This window comes from Vicugna pacos, chromosome 16 (assembly GCF_048564905.1).
Source record: "Vicugna pacos chromosome 16, VicPac4, whole genome shotgun sequence".
Lineage (NCBI taxonomy): Eukaryota > Metazoa > Chordata > Mammalia > Artiodactyla > Camelidae > Vicugna > Vicugna pacos.
This window is the reverse complement of record NC_133002.1, coordinates 42671766-42697939: the sequence shown is the minus strand read 5'-3', so window position 1 is coordinate 42697939 and position 26174 is coordinate 42671766. Positions and strand designations below refer to the sequence as shown.

General features: G+C 36.3%; 1 protein-coding gene across 3 annotated transcripts in view; it reads right to left on the bottom strand.

Moving 5' to 3' along the window:
- METTL16 (methyltransferase 16, RNA N6-adenosine) overlaps positions 1-22927 on the bottom strand; it is a 61485-nt gene extending 38558 nt beyond the window's left edge. The window contains exons 1-3 of one of the 3 annotated variants that reach the window (XM_006214458.4): positions 22785-22927; positions 18354-18481; positions 1709-1908 (exon numbers count right to left, since the gene is read on the bottom strand). In XM_006214458.4, the coding sequence (XP_006214520.2) occupies positions 1709-1908; positions 18354-18481 (328 nt within the window). In that variant the 5' untranslated portion in view covers positions 22785-22927. Of the gene's footprint in view, positions 1-1708; positions 1909-18353; positions 18482-22483; positions 22581-22784 lie in introns of those variants that run through there. The other 2 variants (XM_072939026.1, XM_031685406.2) reach the window with 2 other exon arrangements.
- Between the last annotated feature and the right edge of the window lie 3247 nt (positions 22928-26174).

Below are 26174 nucleotides of genomic sequence, written 5' to 3'. Positions count from 1 at the left end.
TAGAGGGCAGGAACCAGACAATGGAAATTTTAATAAAACTAGTCAAGGTTTTGGGTGTTTACCCCAGAAGCAATAGGAAGCCATTAAAGTGGTAAAGATGTGATCAGATATAGGCTTTTAAATACTTTCTGGAGAATGGAATGGAGAGGCAACAGAGTAGATGAGGACAGAGTAGCTGAGAAGCTGTTCTGTAGACAGAGAGATGATGGTGACTTGGACTGGGATGGTGGCAGCTAAGATGGAGAAAGCAGATGATTTAAGAAATATTTAAGTGTGGGTAAGGGTATAGCTCAAGTGGTAGTGGGCATGCTTAGCATGCACAAGTTCCTGGGTTCAATCTCCAGTACCTTCTTTAAAAATAAACAGATAAATTAAACCAAATTTATTTAAAAAAAGAAAAAGAAAGAAAGGAAATATTTAAGTGAGAAAAACAGAAAATGGTAATAGGCACTGTCAGTGAGAATGGAGAGAAGTAAATATCAAAGATGACAGAAAAGTCCCAAGATTAGGAAGAAACAATGTATGACTTTGGTCTTGGATGCCACAAAGTCTGAGATGTTTCTGAGATATCCAAGTTTCTTATACATTTGGGACTAGAGCTCAAGAAAAGTAATCTGAGTTGGAGGAATACATAATTTATAGTTATAGGAGGTGGAAAATAAAGTCATAGATATAAATGAAATTGCCTAGAGGTAGGGTGCTGAATAAGAAAAGGGTTAAAGACAGCGGTTTAGGGATTCTCAACATTGAATGGCCAGATACAGGAAAGTAAGCCTGAAGAGGGGAGAAGAGTCACTGGAAACAAAAAAGGAAAACCAGAGGAATCTGGTGTCATGGAAGCCAATGGAGGAGAGCACAAAGAAGAAAGAAGGGGGTCAATAAATGCTGCTGAAAAGGTCATGTCTGATGAGGACTGAAAATGCATGCAGATGTCAAAGCTGAACATTTACTACTGTCTAGAAAGCGTATTTCCTATTAACTATACTATATTTAGAAACAGAACCCACAGAGTTTTTAATTCAATTCTTCAATCTTTCTATAAAGGACTAGTAAAGGCCAAAATATTAAAAAATGTTAAACCCTATCAAATGAAAACATTGGCTATAACAAACATACAATACATTTATAATCACAAAACATACCCTGGCTTCATTTCCTTCTGTTTCTCTATTTTCCCAAATGAATCAAACTGGACAGTCTTCTCCATTGTAAAGTTTACAATTAAGAGAACATTGTATTTTAACTCGATGCCTTTTTTCTTCCCTTTAATTTTAGATTAAATATTCTCTATAAATAATCATCTAAGAGATTCCTAAAAGTATTCAGGCCCACATAATCTTTTATTAAATGCCCATCACCACAAAATCCCAATATCAGGACTACTGTAGTAATACTAAATAATTCAGAGTAAAAATAATGCCCAACAGACACATGTTACATCAACATGGTAATTTGAAAAGGTAGGAAAACAAGAGCTTCATCTTCATTCTGCGCTTCTTTTACCCCCTTGTTCCCTGTTTGGTGCTGACAATCCCTTCTCAAGAGGAACTAACAGCAGAAAAGCCCAAGGATAGCAAACTAGAACAGTGGTATCTGTAGCCAGCTTCTTTCACACAACAAATACCCAGAGGTTTTCAAAGAATTTGCAAAGACCTTGTAAAATTTATGAAACTTATGTTTAGGCAAAAAAGAATTTAAAACCATATACCTATGTCAATTCCTCTTCGGAGAGTACTTTTGTCAGAGTCCTGATGACCGATCAGATCTTCTACCCAATGAATATAGTTGAGTCTCAAGGGAACCGTGGGAATTAGTCTCTCCAACGGAATATCAATAGAAAGCCCAAAATCTTCCCTTAGGAGAGTACAAGTCAGAGCTCTGACTGCTTCAGGGTCCTTAAAATTAAGACTGAGGGGTGGAAAAAAAGAAGTAATACTGATTAGTAAGATTTGCTGTGCTGTACCAGCTCTATGGCAACCAGGCAGTACAAAACACCCATTTGGATTTCCTAGGAGATCACACATAAATAGTTATGTAGAGCACTCAGTGCAGTGGCATATACACATGGATATTTAATAGTCACAGTATATGAAAGGCAGCATAAATTTCCACCATATAAAATATTGCATCTTCATGTATGAAACACAGAGGACAAGAGCACCTCTGTTCCAATTCCTGCCTGTCTCCTTACTTCGTTACATGACTTTGGACATGTTATTTAGCCTCTATGAGACTCTTTCCTCAGCTGTAAAATGGGGACAGTAATACTTAAATGTAGTGTTGCTGTGAGACAATTTGTGCAAAGTACTAGCACAATGCCTACTCATGGTAACTGTTTTTCAAATGCTGGCTATTTTTACTACCATCAATTAACATGATTTGATGGTAGCACTCTTTGAAAATCATACTTAGAAGTGGAAAGAAAGCAGTATAAAATGTTTAAAACAGGATAACATACTTTTAAATATAACAAATATTACAAACATCAAATTTTAAATGTGACTATTTTAACAGGTTTCCCGAGGAATACTTTACATACTATAAATTTACCTGTAAGCACACAATTCAATAGTTTTTAGTAAATTCACAGATTGTGCAACCATCACCATGATCCAATTTTAGAATACTTGCATCACTCCCAAAAAGAAACCTTGTGCCACTTGTAATTCATTCCTCGTTTCCACCCTCAGCTCTAGGCAACCACTAATGTACTTTCTATCTCCACAGATACGTCTTTTTTGGATATTTCATACAAATGAATCATATGATACATGGTCTTTGTGTCTTAAATTCTTTCACTCAGCAGTTTGTGAGGTTCATCCATGATACAGCATGTATCAGTACTTTATTCCTTTTTACAGCTGAGTAATACTCCATTGTATGGATAACCACATTTGTGTTTTGTTTCTCCAATCCCCACTTGATGGCCATTTGGATTGTTTCTACTTTTTGGCTATCACGAACAAAGCTGCTGTAACTATCCACATACAACTCTTCACATGGATGCTTTCATTTCTCTTGAGCAGATATGTAGGAATATATCAAATGATATATTCATGCTTCATTTTTTTGAGAAACTTGTATCAATGTAACTATTTTGGTGTTAAAATGCTGCTAAACTGAAAGTCTTAAAAAGAAAACCAACTGATCTTCTTTATAAATGGAGTGATGAAAAGGGACAGCAGAAGGCCAGCAGACGTGACTGAATTACAAAAGGTCAGAGGAGCCTTAAAGTGTCTGCTCAGAATTCTGGCCTAAAGCTGAATGGTCAGACAGCTGGCTATCCTCAAGTAACTTCTCATCTGCCCTGCCTTCCTCTCTGTTCCCTTCCTGATTATTAAATGACCAATCATTCTGAAAATTTCAATGTCCAGATGCCTGAGTGCCAAGATAGAAGGAAGGGTGCTCTATCCATCTGGCTACCATGGACACTTCAGGTAGGTACCACGGACCCAAGTTCCTCCAGCACCCACAGCAAAAACATTCTAGTATAGGAGTTTAGAAACTTGGACTGTAATCTTGGCTGTGCAATCAACTGGCCATGGACTTAAAGTCACTCTAGTTCTTACGTCTCAGTTTCTCCATCTGCAAAATTAAGAGACTGGACACAATTATCTAAGGAGGCTTCTAAGTAAAATTTTATGGCTATATGAAGAATACTATAAACTAGTACAATGGTGGACACTTAAAATATTTGTAGAGCAAATAATAGAGACAAGGAGAATTAGGAAAGACAGATAGAATAACCAAACAGTTAACATTTTCATTATCCTCCATTATGACCCCATAACAAATTCTTTATTATTCTGCTACTTGATATTAAGTATACTTAAAAGCAACACTATTGAACATGTACTAAGGAATATACAACTAGTGGTTGTTAGATGACATAACTTACTCTTTAAAAAGATCATTTAGAAAAGTACAACTTCAACAGTAAAAGAAGTTGTGAAGAGACTAATGATGGGCAGGATTAGATTTCAGGAATACAAATTTGTCTGTACTCCATACAAAAAATTTCACTCTATACTTGAATGTAACGGTTTCTTGGAACCTTTAAGAATGCTTCAGAACACTAATTTATAGAGTAAAAATTGGAAGAGAGAGATTACAAATGAAACTTTAATATAATCTACAGCAAACAGAAAGAGGACAATTATATTGGAATCTCAAGAGATACAATGAGAGCCTAGAAGCAATGCCTTCCATTGCGATGAGCATGTCAAAAGGACACCGACCAGCTTGAAGAGGCTTTTACTGGCCAAATCTGGGGCAATTTGAATGAAGAATGTTAGCAAGGGATTATAATCCATAGAATAAAAGAATACATGACTCCATACTTATATAAACAGATAAATAAATGGGGGAGAAAGGACAGCTCTTATAGTAGAATGACAACAAATGCAGAAGTAACGAAGAAGGTAGAAAATTACACTTGGCAATCACCATGCTAATAATTATTTCAATTAAGAATCATCAATGGATGCTAAAAATAGTAGGTAACAGTTTGATGAGAAATATAATATTTACATAGTCTCAAAGTATTTCCCTACAAATGATCAATTACAAAGGAAAAAATATTAACTCTCCAATGAAGAAATCTGCTGAATATCACCCTTGACCAAAGTTAAGGTGATCAAAGTTAATACCACTAATCATGGGACAAACTGATGTCATATGCTTCAGTGACACAATGAGAAGGATAAAAAGGACAAAGATGACTTTAAAAAGCACACATAATGAGATGGAATTCAGGAATAGATAGTGGAGGTGAGTACACAATCTTGTCATTATACTAAAACCCACTGAATTACACAATTTTAAAAGGGTGAATTTTATAGTATGTGAGCTGTATCTCAATAAATAAATGAAATGAAAATGAACAAGATGTTTAAAAAAATGAGAAAGAACAAATATGAGAGACAGATAATAGAGACTCTGCATATATATAATTGGTGTTCCTGAATAAAAGAATCAAAGGAACAGAACAAAGAAATATTTAAAGACATAATTCAAGATAATTTTCCAAAATTTAAAGACTCACTGTGTCCCTAGAAAAACCAATTTAAAATTAGCAACACCAACACATATCCTAAAAAAGGAACTAGACTTCAAGCATTAAGAGAAAAAAATCCTTTAGACATCTAGGCAAAAATGTTAAATCACCTACTGTAGAGAGGTGGGGCAGGAGACTTCCACACAGCACTATTTAATAGGAGAAGACTAAAGAACACTGACTACAAAGCCATTAGGGGGGAAAAAAGCATGTTATGCAACCATTTTGTACTTGGACAAATTGTACTTCCAGTATAATTACAATAGATAAACATTTCTGAGCACACAGGAACTCAAGGAATAGTTCCCATGATCCCTTTGTGAAAAAATCCCCAGTGGGAAAAGTTCACCCAATCAAGAGACAAATGAAGAAACTATAGCAAAAGGACTAGCAGTGAGCATTGAAGCTGTTTTAACCAGTGAGCAAGATTAAAACACTTGTGAGTTGTGGCTATATAATAAAATGTAAATGTCTATAAACCATGATAATATACACATAATTAAAATTCAGGAGGAGAAACAGGAAAGGAAAAGGTACATTATTTCCTCAGCTTTTATGCATGGAATCAAAAGATTTCATCTAAAACTGATAAATTAATTAGCAGAGAGACAAGTATACATTTAAGAACGTAAACACCAGAAAAATTAAGAGAAATAATCAAATAAAATCAGGTGGTAAAGGAAAGGGAGGTGAAAACCAGATCACACAGTGTACAGGAAAAAAAGAATCAAAACAAAGTACAACATAAAAAAAAATATGAAATAAATGAACGTAAATAGTAAACTCGTAAGACTCTCAGGATCATAAAGCCAAAACCAACTACAATAAACTTTGCTGTAAACAAAAACTATGCCTAAAACAAAATGACCTAAAGATTGAAAATGAAAGCTTAAACAAAAGTACACCGGTCAACTGTAAGTAAAAAAGAAAACAGCAATCATAACCCTACAATAGATAATCTTAAATTTTGAGAGGTGGGAAAGGCATTAAATGAGATGAAGAAGCAACTGTAAAGCAACTGTCGGAAATACAAAACGCTGGAGCAAAACCAAGAGGACAATAACTTCAAAACTGACTGACTTTACATTTAGGCGGAGATGTTTTAAAGACGACCAGTTTCTGTAAAACAGGGAAGGTGGGAGTTTATTACATAAATATATGTTAGCAATAAAAAGTCTCATTAAAATATATTAAGCCTATTTAAAGGGATATTAAGTCTATTCCTAGACATCAGAGTTAGATATATATTAATTTTGTCATTTGTGGGGGCTGATTAAAGAGAGTTAATCCATGGGCAAGCAAGCATGAACACAGTTCTGCTTCACTCAATAGCACAGCAATTGCCTCAATCAATTTTCACATTAAAAAAAAAAAAGGGCTAGCACTGCCTTTGTATTTCTCCCTCAGTTAGAAGCAATACAAACTCAGGTTCAACAGGATAAATGATGTAGCAATAAAAAGGTATTAATCTGTAAAAACTTTATTTTTAATTCTAACAAGAATATTGTATTTTACTCCTTTGAAATCTGTCAAGTGTTCAAAAAAGATGGGCCAACTCCACTTCCTTCAATGACAATGATAGTCAATTTTTACACAGGAAAGAAGTTCGTATCTGAGTACCACACTAAAGCATTCAAATGAACTTATAATCTCTATTCTATAACGGTAGCCCAATCTATCACTATGCTTAATTGCTAGGCACATAGAAGGAATATATCCCATTGTGAAGTCTGTGTTCAAAGCCTTAAAACCTGAAACATAAAATTTCAGAATTTTTCTGTCAAAGAAACTTAATAACCTCAATATATTATAAAATAAACTTGATGAATAGTATTACCTAAGAGCAGTACCTACTGACAGAATTACTAACCTACAACTTCTGAATGTTATTTTGCACTGGCATTTTGAATAAAACTAAAAATCAGGAATTGCAAACACAAATATTTACAAGGTGCTAACTCAAAATGCCAGTCCCTGATAAAATATGGAGATTGTCTCAGAATGTTACTCAACACATGAACCAAACGCATGTCTGCTGAACTAAACACGTTCCTCGCCTCTGTGGACAGTAACAAACACTGTCTGGCCCAGCAGCTAGGCCAATGGTCATACTTCGAGTAGCACTATGCCAGATGACACAAATGACCATTTCAAAGGGGATGGTAACCACTCAGTTCTAGGTAATTAATGTCAAGTGAGTTTGCCAGCTCCGTTTTGCCAGATCTCTAAAATTTTCAAATAAAACTAGCACTCATATTTTTATTCAAAATTTCCCTGATTCTTAATATCTATGTAGGCAATAAACAACTGTAAGCTTTATACAACTGACAGGCTGACAGGTGGCAACCTCTACTGTAAACAGTGGAATTATAAGGAAAGTTGGGGTACTTGGCTACTCCACACTTTTAGAGATGAAGTATAAAAATGTTTCACTCTCCTTGAACACTATTTTGCTCAACTGAGTTATATGAAGTAGGTTAGAATTTTTAAGAAGTTGTCATGGTGGGCATTCATTCCTTTATTCACTCGATAAATATTACGTCAGTAATATACTAGAAATTGTGGAAAATGTTGGAGATACTGCAGTAAGCAATACAGACATCATCTCTCCCTTCATGACGCTGACAGTTTGGTAGAGGGTAGGTATAATTCAAGAATCATCTGAGGCTCCTCTCTCTCTTGCCTTCTGAGATGGCCCATACTCTGTCTATGGAATATGTATCTCTCTAAATAAATCTACTTTAACTCAAAAAAAAAAAAGAATCATTTGAACACATGTAAAATTGTCACTGTGATGAATGCTATAAAAGATAGATATAAAGTGCTAGGAAACCTACATAAGTGGAACTGTTTTAGGAAGGTCAGAAGAGGCTTCCCTGAGGACTCAGAGTAGAATAAAAATTTAAAAAGGAAGGAACTAGAGGAAAGGAACATGCATTCTAGGGTCGTAGGTAAAGAGAAGAGCAGGTACAAAGACCGTCAGGCAGGAGAGAAATTATAGGGCATTCCAGGTACTGAGAGACAGCCACTGCGTCCAAAACGCTGAATGAGGCATTAAGATGAGGCTGGAGAGGAAGACAGAGGCCAGATTACATAGGACTTTATAATTAGGGCAACCATATAATTTTATCGCTGAATCCAGGACTCTTCTGAAAGTGAAAGTTCAAATTATTAATCACACCAGGATAATCATAATCTTTGTTAAAGATTTAGGTCTGGTACAAAATAAAAACAGACCAAAATGGAAGCAGAGATGCCAATTAGAAAGCTACTGCTGTATCTTGAGTTAAGAGGCTGGATAAAGGTGGCAGTGGCAAAGACAGGGAAAAGTGAAAGAATTCAGAGATATTTAGGAAGGAAAATTTATCAGATTTGGTGATAGACTGACGTGGGAGGTGAGGGAGGATGTGTTCAGATATGTCTCCTAGGGTTCTGGCTTGTTCAACAGGATAGACAGTGCCATTCACTGAAACTGAAAACTCTGGCAGTGAACCAGAGAAATATCATAAATTTGAGCTGTATTTGAGACATCCCAACAGAGACAGTGATTAAGCATGACCTCTAGGTACAGAGCCCAGAAAATCGGTCTGAAGAAACAAATGTATATGAGATTTGAAAACAAATGAGGCCCTGGCATGGATGAGAGTACTTAAGGGGAAAAAACAAAGTGAAAAGAAAAGAGCTTAACGCTAAGCCTCAAAGAATTCTTTAGGGACTGTATATTCAATCATTACAGAGGAAGTTACACAAGGAGACGGAAAGGGTGGCAGAAGGAAAACCAGGAGAGTGTGGTGTGGTGCCAAGGAAGCTAAGAGTACAGGGTGTCCATGAAGGAGAAGAGTGTCAGCAGAGTAACCTGCTTCTCGAAGTCAACTGAAAATTGAAACTGGATTTAGTGACATGAGACCACGGGGACCTTTTCAGGAGCTGTTTTCATAGTGGTGGAATTAGAAACAATCCTGGAATGAGCTTAAGATTAAGTATGGTGTGAAAAAAAATGGAGACAGTAAAAATAGATAATTCTTCAAAAAGCTGAGTTATGCAAGGGAAAGAGAGAGGGGGCAGAAGTGTTAAGGCTAGAGAGGTTTCATTTTGTTTTGTTTTTTAACTAATTTTTAAATGGATGACTTAAACATGTTTAAAAGTCAATGGAAAGTCACAAAGGTCACATATTATAATTCCACTTATATGAAATACCCAAAAACATGCAAATCTGGAGATACAGAAAGCAGATTAGTGGTTTCGAGGAGTTCAGGAGAAAATGTAGTGGGGAGTGACTGCTTAATGGGTACAGGGTTTCTTCTGGGCTGATGAAAATGTCCTTGGGTAAGACAGTGGTGACACTTGCACAACCTTGTGAACATACTTAGAACAACTGAATTGTACACTATAAAATGGTGATTTTATGATACGTGAATTATACCTCAATTTTTTAAAAAGTCAAAAGGAAGAAGCCAGTTGACAGAGGGAGATTAAATATTTAAGAAAAGGAATACTGGACTCTGCAAGGTTCTTGAAATGGGAGGGGAGGGTATGGAATCCAAAGTACAGATGAAGTATTTAATTGAATTAGAATATAGTAATAATAGCAATAATAATAATAATAGGTTGACAAACAGAACCAAAAGCCAAACCTATGGTCTTGTACTTTCCACTAACTCATAGCTATCTAAGACTGAGTTTAAGATCTTTTTTTTAACTTTAACATTCCCCATGGTCAAACAAGCAATTAGATAGTAACACAATATAAAAACAAAGATTCTGGAACAGTTGTAAATGACCATTATTGATAATCCTAAATTAGCCAAAGAACCCAAAATCCAACTTGCAAAATAATAAGAAACCAACCTTGGCCAATCAAGTTGATCTCTTAAATGCAGATCCCTATGCTAGCTAAAGAGCAAATGACGGGGCAGAAAAACTTAGTCATCCAAACACTTCTTTGTTCTTTCCAAGTACAGTTAAGAGTACTGCAATTTTCTAGCAAAGCCCAGTGACTTACCCTAAATGTAGTGAGACTTCAAAAAAAAAAAAAAGTAAAATATATTGGACTTAAATATATACATATAACTATATATTATATAATTATAATATATATATAAGTTAAATATATTTAAGTTTTGTACTACAGAAAATATAGGAACAACCTAAAAGTAGTTAATAGGAAGTTGGCTGAGTAAGTTATAATACATCCACACAAGAGAATACTCTGAAATCATGAAAAGCAGTTAAGACTGCGTTGATCCACATAGTCTTTTATGAAGAGGGTTCCTTGATATATTAAATTAAAAAAAAAGACACGCTTTGAGTAAAGGCACATACATACATTAAAATCACATTCTTGTAAAAATAAAACAAAAACAAGACAAAGAGATGCTGTATGTGAACATGCATAGAAAAAAATCTGGAAGGGCCAGAACCACCTTAGGACGTGGAAATGGGTGGGTGGATGAGTAGGGGATGGAGACTTTCATTCTCGTATTTTTGTATTGTCTGAATACATGTTACATAATATCACCCTCATAACAACAGTAAGTGTAACTATATGGAAAATGCTTATCTTAAGTATGGGTAAAAAAAATTCTCTAATTGCACCTATATCAAAATTACAACCACAAAAATCACTAAATATGCATAAAGACAGGGCTTAGAAAGGAATACAAAGTAATTTGATCTTTGGGGTGGAAGAACAGTGACTTTTTTCTGTTATGTATGCAACAGTACCATTATGAATATAGGTAGGAAGGACATATTTCTGCAATTTTTCCATTAAGGATTCTATAATGTTAGTATACTTTTAAAAAATTCCTTTTTCAAAAAAGGAAGGCAGATCCTTGGCTCCAGAATATTTGTTTTCCATGAAAAGGAGCTGTTGGACCAAACCAGGATATTTCCCACAGTGACAGCAATCACCAAAAGATAGTACTACAGCTTGAGCATTAATTACATAGCTTCATGAAACACTTGAAACAAGAGAAACAGCAATATAATGTTTTCTTAGAGCCTTCAAACAGTTATTGTTTATACAAACAATTCTCATTATTTAGAAAAATGTACTTACTTTGATGGAATAGAGCATACAAGTAATTAATAAGGAACTACATCCTAATCACCAAAAAGCGTAAGACATCAAGCAGAAGCTAGTTAACTGAAGAAAATAAACTGAAAAATCAATGAAGAGCTGGTTCTTAGACTTTGTTAGCAAAACAAGTATTTGTCTTCTTACGTCTAAGACAATACACTAATCTGAGGGTTGGAAATCTTTTTGTAGGACAAAAGTGAAGTCATGCGACTTCACCAGTTAAATATCTAGGTCACTTTAGCACCCTGGGACATTTAAAAGTCCTGAACACAGGCAAGATCTTTTTTTCATTCCCATTTCTGAGAGCACAGGGAGGCACAGGAACTAAAATTAGCTCTCACGTGGAAATTAGCAATTTATTCCATCAGTCTTTGTTGTTTGTTTAACACATCCAGCTTCATACAACAGAACAGCCCATTGTGAACAGGCTCATGTCTGATTTCCCCAGGATGACTCTGGCTTTGCTACCAATGAATACAGTATTACCATTATAGATGCAGTTTGGAAAGATACATTCTGCAACTATGGCCAAAGAGACCATCATTCTAACACTGTAGAGGCTGAACCTGACGTAACAACAAAGGCTGAAGCCTTCTGACCTTACTCCAACATTGGTTTCTATTCATTAGAGCTTCACTGAAGTGCTAAAAATGGTACAGTCACAAAGACAAAGCCCTTCAACACTGGGTCTTCAGTTTAAAAACAAACCAGTTACGTGTCATACTCTATTCAAACACAACTGACAGGGCTCAAGTAAATTGCAGAAGGTTCCTATGGGGCTGGTTACTGTGAAAAAGCACAAACTAAAACCTAATTGAAATGGTCAAATATGATTACAACAAAGCAGTGACGGATGCAGGGCAGAAAAAGAGAGAGAGAGAGAGCACACACTAGCAATCCTCGACACCTTATCAAGTATACCTGGCTTAATAATAATAAGAATACCTACTGCTAACCTTCATGACCACCATTCACAGTATGAATTTTTATCCCTCCTTTTTAGATAAAGAAATTCAGTCTCAGTAAAGCTAAGAACATTACCTAAAACCTCACAGCTGGTAAGTGGCACCCTCGAGATCGGTCCTTAGGATGACTCACTCAGAAGTGCCCCTCTTTCCACACCACACCCTGCTTCCCTTAAGAAAGCATTCAAAGGCTGAGCAAATAAATGATACTTCAATCCATCTCTGGTCTAATGTTTCTTTTTTTTTTTTTTTTTTAGTGGTGGTGGGGAATTAGGTTTATTGATTGATTCATTTATTTATTTTTAATGGAGGTACTGGGGATTGAATCCAGGACCTCGTGCATGCTAAGCAGGCACTCTATCTACCACTGAGCCATATACCCTTCCCCCTCAGATCCAATGTGCTATCTGGTATTCCTTTCCCATCATTAGCTGGGTTTATATTTTGGCCATTCTTTTTCATATATCTTCTTGAGTTAAACAAAAAGCCACTATAAAAATAAAGAACATTAGAGGGGGAGAATATAGCTCAAATGCTACCAGTAGAGCGCATGCTTAGCATGCATGAGGCCCTGTGTTCTATCTTCAGTACCTCCATTAAACCAACCAACCAACCAACCTAATTACCGTCTCTCACTAAAAACATTTTTTTAATTAAATAAAGATCATTCTGTCGATGTATAGAATCATCAACCACTCTCACCTAAGTAAGTAAAAACAGCAATGATGTCTAGGAGTAGGTAGATCATTTATGCTAAAAAAAAAAAAGTACTTCTCATCTACCTCTGTCATAGATACCTTAACATGCTATACTGTCAACTATCGATAAGCTCATATTGCTCCCACATCTTTAAAGAAATAAGAGCAGGTTCTCCTCAAGTTTGCCTCACCCTCTTCCCATTCCTTTATAGATAAATTTGCTTTTCCTTGCAAAATTTTTAAATTACTTTTGCCTGTCACAAAACAACCACTTTGAACATCAGGTTTGTAACTTTTAGTCTTTTTCTATGCACAGCATATCAGCACAGATATTTTGGTTTTAGTCTGAAACAAAATGGTCATGTTTTATAGGCTACAGGCTATGTGGTATTATTCCATTGTATGGAATTGCACTGTAAGAAGCTACATTTCGGATATTTAGACTATTTCCAATTTTGCTTGTTATAAACAGCTTTGGGATAAACATCCTCAAACATACATTATTTAAGTATGCCTTTTAGAACCTTCAAAGCTGTGTTTCAACCAGCATGTTATCACTATGCCCACGTAACTATACTTTTGCCATTGATGGATACTGTATATTTTATCTTTGCTAATTTTGTCCATTTGTCTTTATTCTTTTGTGAATTGCTCACTTTCATCCTTAACCTTATCTGTCGACGTTTTTCCCTTTTTCTTATTGTCTTTAAGAGTTCTTTATATTAAGGGAGCTAATTCTTTGCTATATGCTGTAAATATTTATACTGTGTTGTCATCCTTTATTATTTCTTGATATATAAAAGTTTTTACTTCTTATGTAGTTGAATCCATCCATCTTTTATGAATTCTACCCTTGGAGTATGCTTAGAAAAACCATTCCTACACACAAAGTTATACACAGTTCATCTGTATACTTTTTTCTAGTGCTTGAATATATACACATATATTTAAATCATTAAACCATCAGGAACTTATTTTGCATAACATATAGGAAAGGGAATCTAATGCACCTTTCCCACACTGTCCCAACTGCATCTATTAAAAATCTATTACAAAAAAAAAAATCCATTACTGTCTGCCTCCACCCTTAACCTGAAATGCCCTCATTCAACACTATAGTCTTTACATGGTGGGGTGGTATCTTACTTGGGAGTCAGGTTCTAAAGCAAGCACATAAAGTGAAAATCCAGTATGGTCAAAAATAACACCGTAAAATCTTTAATCTTTCATAGCACTGTGAGGCATTCACATTATGAGAAACACACAGGAGTCAAGACTGATTAAGAAAGGAAGATTCACCCTGCCCACTCTATACTCCCTCTGGGAGGTACATTATTGATTAGAATGCAGGATGGAATCACCCTATTTAATGTGCACATGTTGTACAGACTTGAATGCCACTTTGTGCCAGAAAACTGATGGCCCATTCTTGTGGCAATACTACACTAGTGTTTTAATTACTCTAACTTCACAATGTATTTAAAGACCCATCTGGGAAAGTTTACACCACTTCACCTACCATCACCCATTTATAACATCTGCTTTGAACATCTCTTCTTTGAACTAAAGAAACACTGTGTCACTTTCTCCCCCAAAATGTTAGCAGAATTTTGATTTGAGGAAGAATCAACAATATTAACTATATTGAGCCTCCCCATCCAGAAATACACTATGTCCCTAGATTCGCTGTGTTCTCCTAGGCCCCTGAGACTAATTCTTTTGCATAGTTACGTATTTCTTTGCCAAGTTTCTGCCTATTCCTCTTCATTACTGTGGATGGGATCTTTTATTGCAACTATATTTTCCAACTAGTATTTGGAAATCTAGCAATTTTCTCTTATTTATTGATATATATTTTTAAAAATATTTATATGTATATTTTATTCAGCAATCTTGTCATTTGAATATTTTTCAGTGATTCTCAAATGTTTTTTTCAGGTAGACAATAATCAAGTCACCTGTAAAATTGTAATCCTTTTTCTTTCTGATACTTATAACTCTTAATAAATAAGGGAAGCAGTAGACTGAGCCAGGGAGAGTTCCAGCTCAGTCATTTACTAGTGTTACAAGCCTGTACAAGCTATTTAAAAAGAATGTGCATTCATATTAATAGATTAAAAAGTTCAAAATATATCATTAAGTCAAACCCATATATTATTTAGGCTCTCAATTAGCAGTATTTAACCTTTATGGGGTCAATAACCCTTCTAAAAGTGAAGTTCTAAATGATAGGTTAAAGCTTTAAACCTTATCTCCCCAAGAAAAAGAACATACACAAACAGTATTTTTATCTAGTTGTCTTCAAAACATTCATAGATCCTCTGAAAGTCCCTAAGGCCAGTGTTCTCTATTTATTTTTTTGGTTGGAAATACAAAGAGAAATGTCTCTGAATTATCTCAAACACTTTAAAAAAGCTATTTCTATGTTATATGTATATATTTTTCAAAATGCCGTAAGTCTTCATTTATTAAAATCTTCACTGAAAATTATTTCTTTTATCAACTAGCCTTCTTTTTCCATTTTAAGGTTTTACCTTCTATTTTACTTTTTTTAATTTGGAGAGAACTGTCATTTGTCTAGTGTATTTTTGCCCATCCCTGCAATTTTGTTTTAGGTAGGCCATCTGTAAATGGCATATAGATATACTTCATAGAGTAATTATCCTCATGCATTCAACAAATATTTATTGAATGTCTTTTACTTGCCAGACCCCCTCAAACCATTCAGATTATATTGTGATAACAGATCTGTTTGATCTGCTCTGAGTGATTAAAAAAAAAATCTTAAGCCATCTTAAAAATCCTAACAATCTTAAAAATCTTCCTCTGGTTCCTCAAAGTCTAAGCCATCAAGTCCCCTCAAATTTGCATGATGTGAAAGGCTCTTTGCGACCTGTTCTGTTTTCCTTTCAGTCTCACCTCCTAGTATTTACTCCCTAAGCTGTTATCCTATACCCACTTCAGCCCCATCTACATGCAGTTCTGCAAACTTACCAGGCTTTTCACAAAATTCTGTTCTCTGTACTTGGAACTCTTTCCCCTCTTCTATTCATCCTTCAGAATTCAAAGACTCAAGGCCTTCACTAACACCACCCCACATCACCACTGTGTCTTTCCCTTCAAAAATTGCCTATGAAATACCCTACTTCTCAGATTCAACATGCCCATCCCTAAAAATATCATCCCCCCCAAATCAGTTCATTCCCCCTTATTCCCTACCTCAGTAAATGGCATTATCCCCTAATTTCTTGCTAAATCATAATCCCAAACACCATACTTGGCACATTCTTAATTTCTACCACGTCCTGCTAGTTCTATTCATAAATGTCCCTCAGATTCATCCAATGATCTCTTTCCCTCCTCCATCTACCTAGTTGGGCCACAGATATGTCTAATCTAGATCACTGAAACGATTTTCATCCTAGTCCCCTTACTTGCAGTCTTAATTCACCCTGCAATCCATGCTCCACAATGCTCCGAGAACACATCTGTCTAAACACAATTCTGAACATGTTATTCCTCTGCTTTAAAACTGTAGTGGAGAAGGACAGGGACGGGTCTGAAGACACAACTCTCTGCACATGTTCTTGAGATAAATTCCAAACTCCTCACCCGGCCTCATAAAGAACTGCAAGCATAATCCTCCCAAGTCTTACCTCCTGTCACTTGTCCACCACATTCTAGGCTCTCAACTTTTCCAGTACCCACTACAACTCTGCACACACTATTCCCTCTGCCTGTAACTCTCTTCTTTCTACCTGGTTAACTCAGACTCCTTCAGAACACAACTAAGACATCATTTGTTTCAAATCATTCTCTAAATCCCAAAGTTGGGACCAGGTTTTCCCTCTGTGTGACTCCACCATATATCCCACAGGTTCTGCCACACTGAAAGGATAACTGCTTATTTATTTGTCCACTCCCCCCACTCCTTCTGGAGTGTGTAAACTCCAAATACGGCAGTGACTAAGTCTTTCTTGTTTATTATGGTCTTCCTAGAACTTAGCACAAAATGGTTAATCAGTAGATATTTATTAAATAATTGAATACAAAAGTATGTATAGAGAGGAAACAAAGATAATAAAACTATCTGCTTTGAAGCTACTAGGATAAATAAACATCCACATACATAACTACGAAGCAAAGATTTAAGAACAATGGTAGGGATGATTTAAACAAAGAAAAGTATCAATTCAATATCTCTGGGGTGATCTTCAAAGTCAGGTGTCAAAGATGATTCGAGTACACAAAGAAAGTATTAGAACTCTTTTAAAAATACATTTTTTAAATTTTATATTTGTTTGTATTTTGGGGGGAGGAGGTAATGAGGTTTATTTGTTTATTTATGTTTTAGAGGAGGAACTGGGGATTGAACCCAGGACCTCATGCATGCTAAACATGCACTCTACCACATGAGCTATACCCTCCGCCCTTAAATATTTTTTCATTTCTAGTTTCAAATGTTTGTTTTCTAATGTGCTTAACACAGCAACAGAGTAAGTAATTAAAGCATGCGTATATGGAGCTGTGCTCAACTTTTTACTGAGTGGAACAGACAATAAAGCTTGGAAATCACCATTCTAGGGATTTGACTTAACCTTTGTGTATTGGTAGGGGTCACGGATCTCTTTGAAAATCTGGTGAAAACTGAGGATTATCTCCCAGAAAAATGAATGCAAATAAATAAATATATATATATACACACACACATATATATACGTATATATAGTTTTATATGATTTCTAGGGTATCTTGGCTCCCAGGTTAAGTTCTGCCCTAAGGTTTCCATTTCTACAAGGATTCTGCCAGGGGAAGGATGAGGTCAGCAAAATGCCTCAACTCCAGTGATCCTATTATTCCTGACCTTCCCACTTCTCCACAAAACCTGTGCTTTCTCCTCTCCACAGGTGAATCACATTTTCCCCAGGCAGGCTTGAAATTTCCAATCCCCTCTGTAACTCACGTAGAATTTAGGGATGCAATCAAAGATTTCCTTCTCAAGGGTATGACAAAAACATCAGTTATTCCCATACCATTATCATAATCTTTCCCATTTCCTGAAGTACTCATACTATTACTTTCTTAATTTTTAACAATTAGCTTTTAAACTTAAATCTAGTGATATCCTAAGTAATAATATCTGTGAAATCAGATTTGATGTCCTTGTTATTATTTCCCTACCTCAGATCAAAATAAACACACATTTAAAATAAGGACTTTAGACCCTCACTAGTCAAGTTTTAGAGCACAATCCTAGCAGTTACTCTGGAATCTCTGTTGGGTAAGTAATAATTTGGACAGCAAAAAACTTTTATTTTTTTTAGTCAGAAGAAAACTTAAAAGCATCTGGTCCAGTCTTTTCATTTTATAGATTAAAAAGCTGAAACCCAGAGAGGTTAAATGATTTGTTCATAGTCAGATGAGAAATTTAAGGAAATATCTAGGGTCAGTATTCAGGTCTACTGGCAGTTCAGTATGCTTTCCACCACATCGCGTCCATTCAGATTACACTAAAATAACACTGTATCAAGAGTTCTTCATCTGTTACCTACCTCACTCTTCCATTCAGATTTATCTGAACATGCTGCTTAAAATCTGGATATTTGGATGCCAGATATGCAAAGTCAGGAGGTTTGTCCTTGTATCTATTCCTTGCATGCATTGATTTACTCAGAGCCATCTTCAAAAAGAAAAAGAAAAAAAAAGGAGGAAAAATCAGCATATTTAGTTTAAAAAAAAAATCAATGGGAAATGCAGGTGGTTGCCAAGTCAACAGTTACATCCAACACATCTTTGCCAACCAACAAAGTAGAAGTTTTATTTTTTAAATGTACACAACAAATAAGTACGTGAGAAGATGCTCAACATCATTAGTCATTAGGGAAATGCAAGCCAAAACCAAAATAAGATACCACTTTATATCCATTAGGATGGTTATTATTAAAAAAGAAAATAACCAGTGTTGGCAAGGATGTGAAGAAACTGAAGCCCTCAGGCACTGCAAGTGGGAATGTGAGATGGTATGACTGCTGTGGAAAAGTTTGGTGGTTCTTTAAAAAGTTAAACATTACTATATGATCCAGCAATCCCACTCCTAAGTATAGACCCGAAAGAACTGAAAGCAGAGATTCAAACAGATACTTGCAATGTTCACAGCAGCATTATTCATAATAACCAAATGATGGAAGCAATCCCAAGTGTCCATAAGCAAATAAATATACAAAATGTAGGATATACATACAATGGACTATTATTCAGCCATAAAAAGGAATGAAATTCTGACACATGCTACAACATGTATGAACCTTAAACATTATGCTAAGGTTAATAAGCCACACACAAAAGGACAAATACTAGATTATCCCACTTATATGAGGTACCAACAATAGGCAAATTCATACAGAGAGTAGAACAAAAGTTACCAGGGGTTGGGAGGAGGGTAAAATGGTAAAATATTATTTAATGGTACATGATTTTTGTTTAGGATGATGAAAAACTTCTAGAAGCAGATATTAGTGATGGCTGTACAACACTGTGAATATATTTATACTACTGAATGCTACACTTGAAAATGGCTAAAATGGTAGATTTAATGTTATATATACTTCACCACAATTTTTTTAAAATGTACACAGCATTAGATGAATCTTCATGTTTAAACCAAGACAAGAAAATTGGAAACTATTCTTTTAAAAGCATCAAAGTGGCAGAAGGCAGTATAATCAACAGCCAAGAATATTATAGTTAGAGACTGGTTGTTTTTTTTTTAATGTATTCTTTTTTCTATTTACTTTTTTAAATTTAAATTTACTTTTTAAATTAAGGTACTGGGGGTTGAACCCAGGACTTTGCGCCCTAAGCATGCACTCTACCACTGAGTTATACCCACCCTCCCAGAGGTTAGTTTTCACAGTGGTCTTGCACAGATTGACTATATGGTAGTATACCGTAAAGTCACTAAAGTTTAAAAAAATTCTTCTATTCCAAGTTCTTTTATAAATTTCAGTCTTGTCATTTTTAGGTAGATAAAGCTAAATGAAAATAAACATAGTAATTTTGTTTTCCTCAAGAATACAAAAGAAGAAAAAACTTAATATATTTATAGCAAGAAATAAAAACCAGAAGAAAAACCACGGTAGTGGTTGAGTAAATCTCTAAGCAGCTCGTAATTTAAAATACATTTTAGTGTGTATCTCTGGATGGTAAGTAATTTTTATTTTCTTCTTTATGTCATTCTGCATTTTCTACATTTTTTATAACATGCATTCATCTAAAATGGTATAGTGTAAGTCAGAATCCTGAGTCACCTGAGAGTTTTCTATCCCTCTCATATTCCAAGAAATCCACGGTCATGTGGATTTTATGTACTAAACACCTCTCAAATCCATCCATTTTCCCCTATCTCCACCAACAGCAGCCCAGTACAGGTTACTTAGACTGCTATAACAGCCTCTTAATTTGTCTCCCTGAATCCACACTTACTGTCTCCAGTCCTTTTTCAACCTTGCAGCGATCATTTCTAAACACAAATCTCATTGTGTCCTCCTCCCATCCCCACTTGCTCAAAACCTTACTAAGGAGAAAAACAAAAACCATTACTTAGCATATCTACAAGACCTAGCATGGTGTGGCCTTACCTAAGTTCTCACCATCAGCCTAAGTCACATCTCCTGCTCTTCTATTCGTCCCTCCACTCTGGCAACAGCGTCTTTACCTAGGTCACTCTTTTTGTCTATAATGTTCATTCCTCCCGTCTTCACCTGATGAATTCCTACTCACCCTTATTACCACAGTTCAAGCATCTCTTCTTCACGAAGGTCCTTCCTTCCCTAGTCTCTCCATTTCACACATATCCCCTATTGTAAAGCGTCTTAGCAATAAGCACCTTCCCTTTGCAGGCTTTGTTAAGATACAATCTTACATAGTAATAAAACTGTTAACACTCTATTTCAGAAGGTTTTTGAAAGCTTTCTACACTGGAAATTTAATAACGATTTTCAAAAACAAATTGTCTTCCCCTCAGATGTTCCAAATCATATATCTAATTGCCCACTCACTTGATTGGCTCAAAAGTACTTCATGCACATGTTCAAAATTAAATCATTCCTACCCACCCCAAACAGGTCCTCTTCTAATCTTCCCTATTTTGCTAAATGACACCACCATTGTTCTTGTGGCACACAAGACAGAAATCTTTAGCACTTTTCCTACAATAAATATCTGTTGAGTGAATGAATAATTCAAAATTTGGGGGAAATAGAGTGACATTTGTAAGTTTTTCAACAAGCTAAGTTACCACATTTTGCCCCTCATGTTATCACAGACACTCACTACGTACAAGTTTTAATTTCCTAACATGATGGAAGCATAAAACTAAGACAGTTCTCAGTCTCCAAGAAAAAGTTGAAAAGAAAAATGCTTTCCTTTTTTGTGATTCTGTCAAGCAACAACAACAGAGAAAGATACTCTAACAGGATTTCAAGACACTGGTATGTTAGGGTTCTGTAACACATTGATTCTTAAGACTACATAGCTGATGTCAGTGCACACACATGACATTCTGAACATGTGGAGAAATTAAGTTACAGATATGGCAATTCATTTCCTACATTACTCAACCCTTCTGGTCAGAACAGATGCAGAATGAGTCAATAAAACCACTTATTTGCTAACTAAGCTCAGGCAAGGGTTCTTAGCTAAGTCTATCCCATTCCTCAAGAGTTTAACTGAGTGTTAACTCTTACCTCGCATTGGCACTTCCCCTTCTCTCTAACCTAATCTATTTTTCTCTTCCTGGCTCATTCTACTCTAGCCACATTGGCCTCCTTGTTGTTTCTCTATCAAGTCTGGCACAATTCTGCCTCAGGGCTTTTGTACTTGCTGTTTGGTCTGCATGGATTGCTTTTCCCCCAGATATACATACATACAAGGTACTCTCACTTTGTTCAGGTCTTTGATCAAATATTACCATCTCACTGATGCCTTTCCTGAGTACCTTCATTTAAATGTGCAGTGAGTGAACACACTCCTGTCTCCCTTAGTAGCTTCAGCATCTACATAAAACTTACTTATCTGACATTCCATATATGTTACTTTTTTTTTTAATCTGCCCAGCCAGTAAGCTATATGAGGGAAAATATTTTGTCTATCTCATTCACTGCCAGATCCCAGGGCCTAAAACAGGGCCAGGAGAGTAGGCACTCAATAAGTGTTTGTTGACTGAAAGCCCAATGGAACTCTTTACATTGTCCAGGCCACTGAAACACAGCATCCTCATTCTTGATAAGCAGTCTCCATCTTGGGTCTCTAAAAGGCTCGGCCTTAGGGCTGGACTTTTTTATTCAGGGCTACCCGAGTCAGTCCAGAAAGCCAAAGTAGTAGACTCACTGAAGCTGAGGCTTCGAGTTTCTTTGATCTTTCCCACCTCCATGCTTCTGTTTCCTTGGTTTCTTCTGACCCTTAATTGTCCTCTTCAACTACCATCTGTCTTAATACACAAGACTGTAAAATAATCTAAATTCCGCTTTCAGAATTTTGAGAATTCCTTCTGCAGAGATCCCTACCACTTCAATACCAATCTCCACTTTCTCTCGTCCCTTACTTCATAAATCTGATTTTTCCCACTAGTCCAGCCACTGCCAGCTCTCCATCTCTCCCACTCCCTTCCACGCCCTCATCTTACCCACTCAGTTTGTCTCCCAGCCTCAGTTTCGGATGTCACTAAACCTTCACAGCCCCAGGGGGTCTTTCCTACTTCAATACCAGTCGCCATTGTATTTGCCAACTCCTCCTACCTACCGCCCCCCTCCCACACACACACCCCCTCGCGCGCGCGCGCGCACGCACGAACACGCATATTCGAGTCTGTCTGCTTAGACACTGAAGTCAGCGCCTCACGGGCCCAGAAACCGAGAAAAAGGAACCTGAATGATACACAGATTAAGTGAACTCACAATCCGCGTGAGAGAGATTAAGTGACTCACCTCGGAGGTCAAAGTTCCTGCCAGACGACTAGTCTGGCGCGGGCTTCTATAACCCCACGGTTTAAGAGTCAGGCCATCAGCAGCACGAAGATCCTAGAAACGCAGATGTTACGCTCCCAGTGCGCCGCCATCTTGGGTCTCCATCCAGCCTCGTGATTGGACGAACCACTCTCGCGCGACCTGTAGCGGATTCTGGAGAAAGAAGAAACTGTCGCGAGACCTGGAGTTTACGGCCCTGTCAGAGGGAGGGGGCATGGTAGCAACCAGAGTCCTTCGCATAAGGACGCCTGGATTTAAATCAGCTAGAGGCTTTGGTTTTTTTTTAATCTACATTAAAAAAAAAAAAAAAAGGTAACCTTCCAGGGCCGACTCCAGATTTACTAAATCATATTCTCTGGAGTTGGGTGGGGCATATAAGGATGGATGCGGGGTGGGGAGGTGCTTTTTGCGGGCAATTAGCGTTTATTCTGCAATAAGTCTCCTTGTGCGACGTGTTATTTAGTGATCACAGATAAACCTGTGGGGTGAGGAAGGATAATCTCGTTTATAGAGGAAGAATTGGGGATCAGAAATATCAAGTCGCTCAGGATCTTACATCCAGGTGATATCAAATCCACGTTTTTCATATTTCCTCACCTGCCTCTTGAGCTGGAAGCTCTGTTAAAGGCATTTAGTTTTTATTTTCAACTCGGTTATACTAATTTTTACCCTCTGCTAAGTAGAGTGAGCATTAGTGTCCCACTTTACAATTGAAGCAAAAGGGTAAATGACTTTCAAAAGACATACAACTAGTACTAGGACTACAGTCTGAGCCTCTGGACACTCCCGCCCCCTTAGTATCTCTTACCATTAAAAAAGCTCGCCTATGTTCTAGTACTTGATATGAAAGCTTCTAGAAAACGATTGTAATTCAGTTTAGAGACAAGGATGGAGACTTCAGCTTTATGGAGAACTGAGTGTACCAGTGTTACCCAAGGAGAGGTGAGGTGTTTTCATTATCTTTTGTGTAACAAACCACCCCAAAAAATGTATGTCTTAAAACAACAACCATATTATTTGCTCAGTGTGAAATGTGGGCTGGGATTAGCCTGGCCATTCTTACGCTGGCCTTGTAGTTGGGGGCTATTCAGCTGGAATGGTGGGCCTCTCTTTCTCTGTAGTCTCAAATTCTCTCCCACTCTCTGTGACCTTTCTACATAATCTCTCCAGCAGAGTAGCCAGGTTTCTTACGTTCTAGCTCAGGGCTCCCAAAAAGGCAAAAGTGGAAGTTGCCAGGCCTTCTTAAGGCTTAACCTCAGGACTTGTGCTTTCACCATATTCTATTGGTTAAAGCAAGTCCAAGGGTCAGTCCGGATTCAAGAGTAGGAGACTTTGCCAGGGTACCTTCCAGTACTGGCAGGCATGGTTCACTGGGTCTACCAATGAAACAGAATACTACAAAAATATTTCTGTCTTTAATTAGTAGTGACTGACTTTATTTTTACAGTATATAGTGCTTGCTTCTGGAAAGTTTAAAAAAAGAAAATAACCTTGGAGATATGACTAATAGGGTTGAAAGTGGATTGTAACCCTCCTACACTGTTGGTGGGAATGTAGTTTGGTGCAGCCACTTTGGAAAACATTATGAAGATTCCTCAAAAAAATAAAAATAGATTTACTATATGATCCAGCAAGCCCATTCCTGGGCATATATCTCGAGGGAACACTAATTTAAAAAGAGACATGCATCCCAATGTTCACAGCAGCATTGTTTACAATGGCCAAGACATGGAAACAACCTAAATGTCCACTGACAGATGACTGTATTAAAAAAAAGTTGTGAGATATATATATATATATATACACATACACACACACACATATACATATATGTGTGTATACACACACACAGGAATACTACTCAACCATAAAAAAAATAAAATAATGCCATTTGCAGCAACATGGATGGATCTGGAGATCATCATTCTAAGTGAAGTAAGCCAGAAAGAGAAAGAAAAATACCTTATGATACCACTTATATGTGGAATCTAAAAAAAAAAGACACAAATGAACTGATTTACAAAACAAAAATAGACTCACAGACATAGAAAACAAACTTATGGTTTCCAGAAGGGAAAGTAGGGGGGAAGGGATAAAGTTGGAGTTTAAGATTTGCAGATACTACTATATATTAAATAGATAAACAACAAGTTTATACTGTATAGCACAGGGAACTATATTCAATATCTTGTAGTAACCTATAATGAAAAAGAATATGAAAATGAATATATGTATGTATATGTATGACTGAAATATTATGCTGTACACCAGAAATTGACACAACATTGTAAACTGACTATACTTCAATTAAAAAAAAAAAAGGTAGCCATAAGAAAAGATGTGAAAGAAAATCCCTGAACTGATAACAGTGCTTACCTTGGGGAAACTGAGTTGGAATGTTAGTGGTGGGGCATGAGACTTTTTAATTTTTTCTGCCTTGAGTGTTTTACAATGATCATGGATTGATATACATTTGTATAATTTAAAAACAGATTTTAAGTAATTAAAGTAAAATGGAAAGAAGACAAAATCAGATTTGTAGAAAAACCACATCATGAAAACGCGTGCAGGAAAAGATAATTTGAAGGGGAAGCAAAGTTGGATAATATGTGACAAAAAGAGATTTAGAAGCTGCATCCAGAAGCTACCAACTCTGTTTAGTAAGAGTTCCAGAAGGTGAAAACAGAGAGAATAAAAGAATAATGGAAGAAAATGTCCTAAAGCTGAGAAAGATAGAAGGCTTCAAATTGAAAGTTTACTGTATACCAAACTGAATGAATTTTAAAAGGCCCAAACCATGTCAAGCTGTTATAGGAGACCCTAATCCAATATGATTGATGTCCTTATAAAGAGAGGACATTAGATTACAGACAATGCAGAGGGACATGGGAGGACACAGCAAGAAAGCCATCTGTGAGCAAAAGAAAGAGGCCTCAGAAGAAACCAAAATTGCTGACACTTTGATTTTGGACTTTTAGCCTCTAGAAGTGAGAAAAAATTAAATCTCTGTTGTTTAAACCACCAGGTCAGTGGTATTTTGTTGTGGCAGCCTTAGCAATCTTACATAGCCTCTTCATTATGTTTATTCTTAACTATTATATTCTTTTAGATGCTATAGTAAATGGAGTTGTTTTCTAAATGTCCTTTTAGAATTGTGCATTGTTAGTGTCTATAAATGCAACTTGTTTTTGTGGGTTGATTTTGCATTCTATGACTTTGCTGAATTATTTAATTTGAACAGTTTTTTGTGGGTTTTTTAGGGTTTTCTACATATAAGATCATGTTATCTATGAACATAATTTTACTTTTTTCTTTCAAATTTGGATGCCTTTTACTTATTTATCTTGCCTA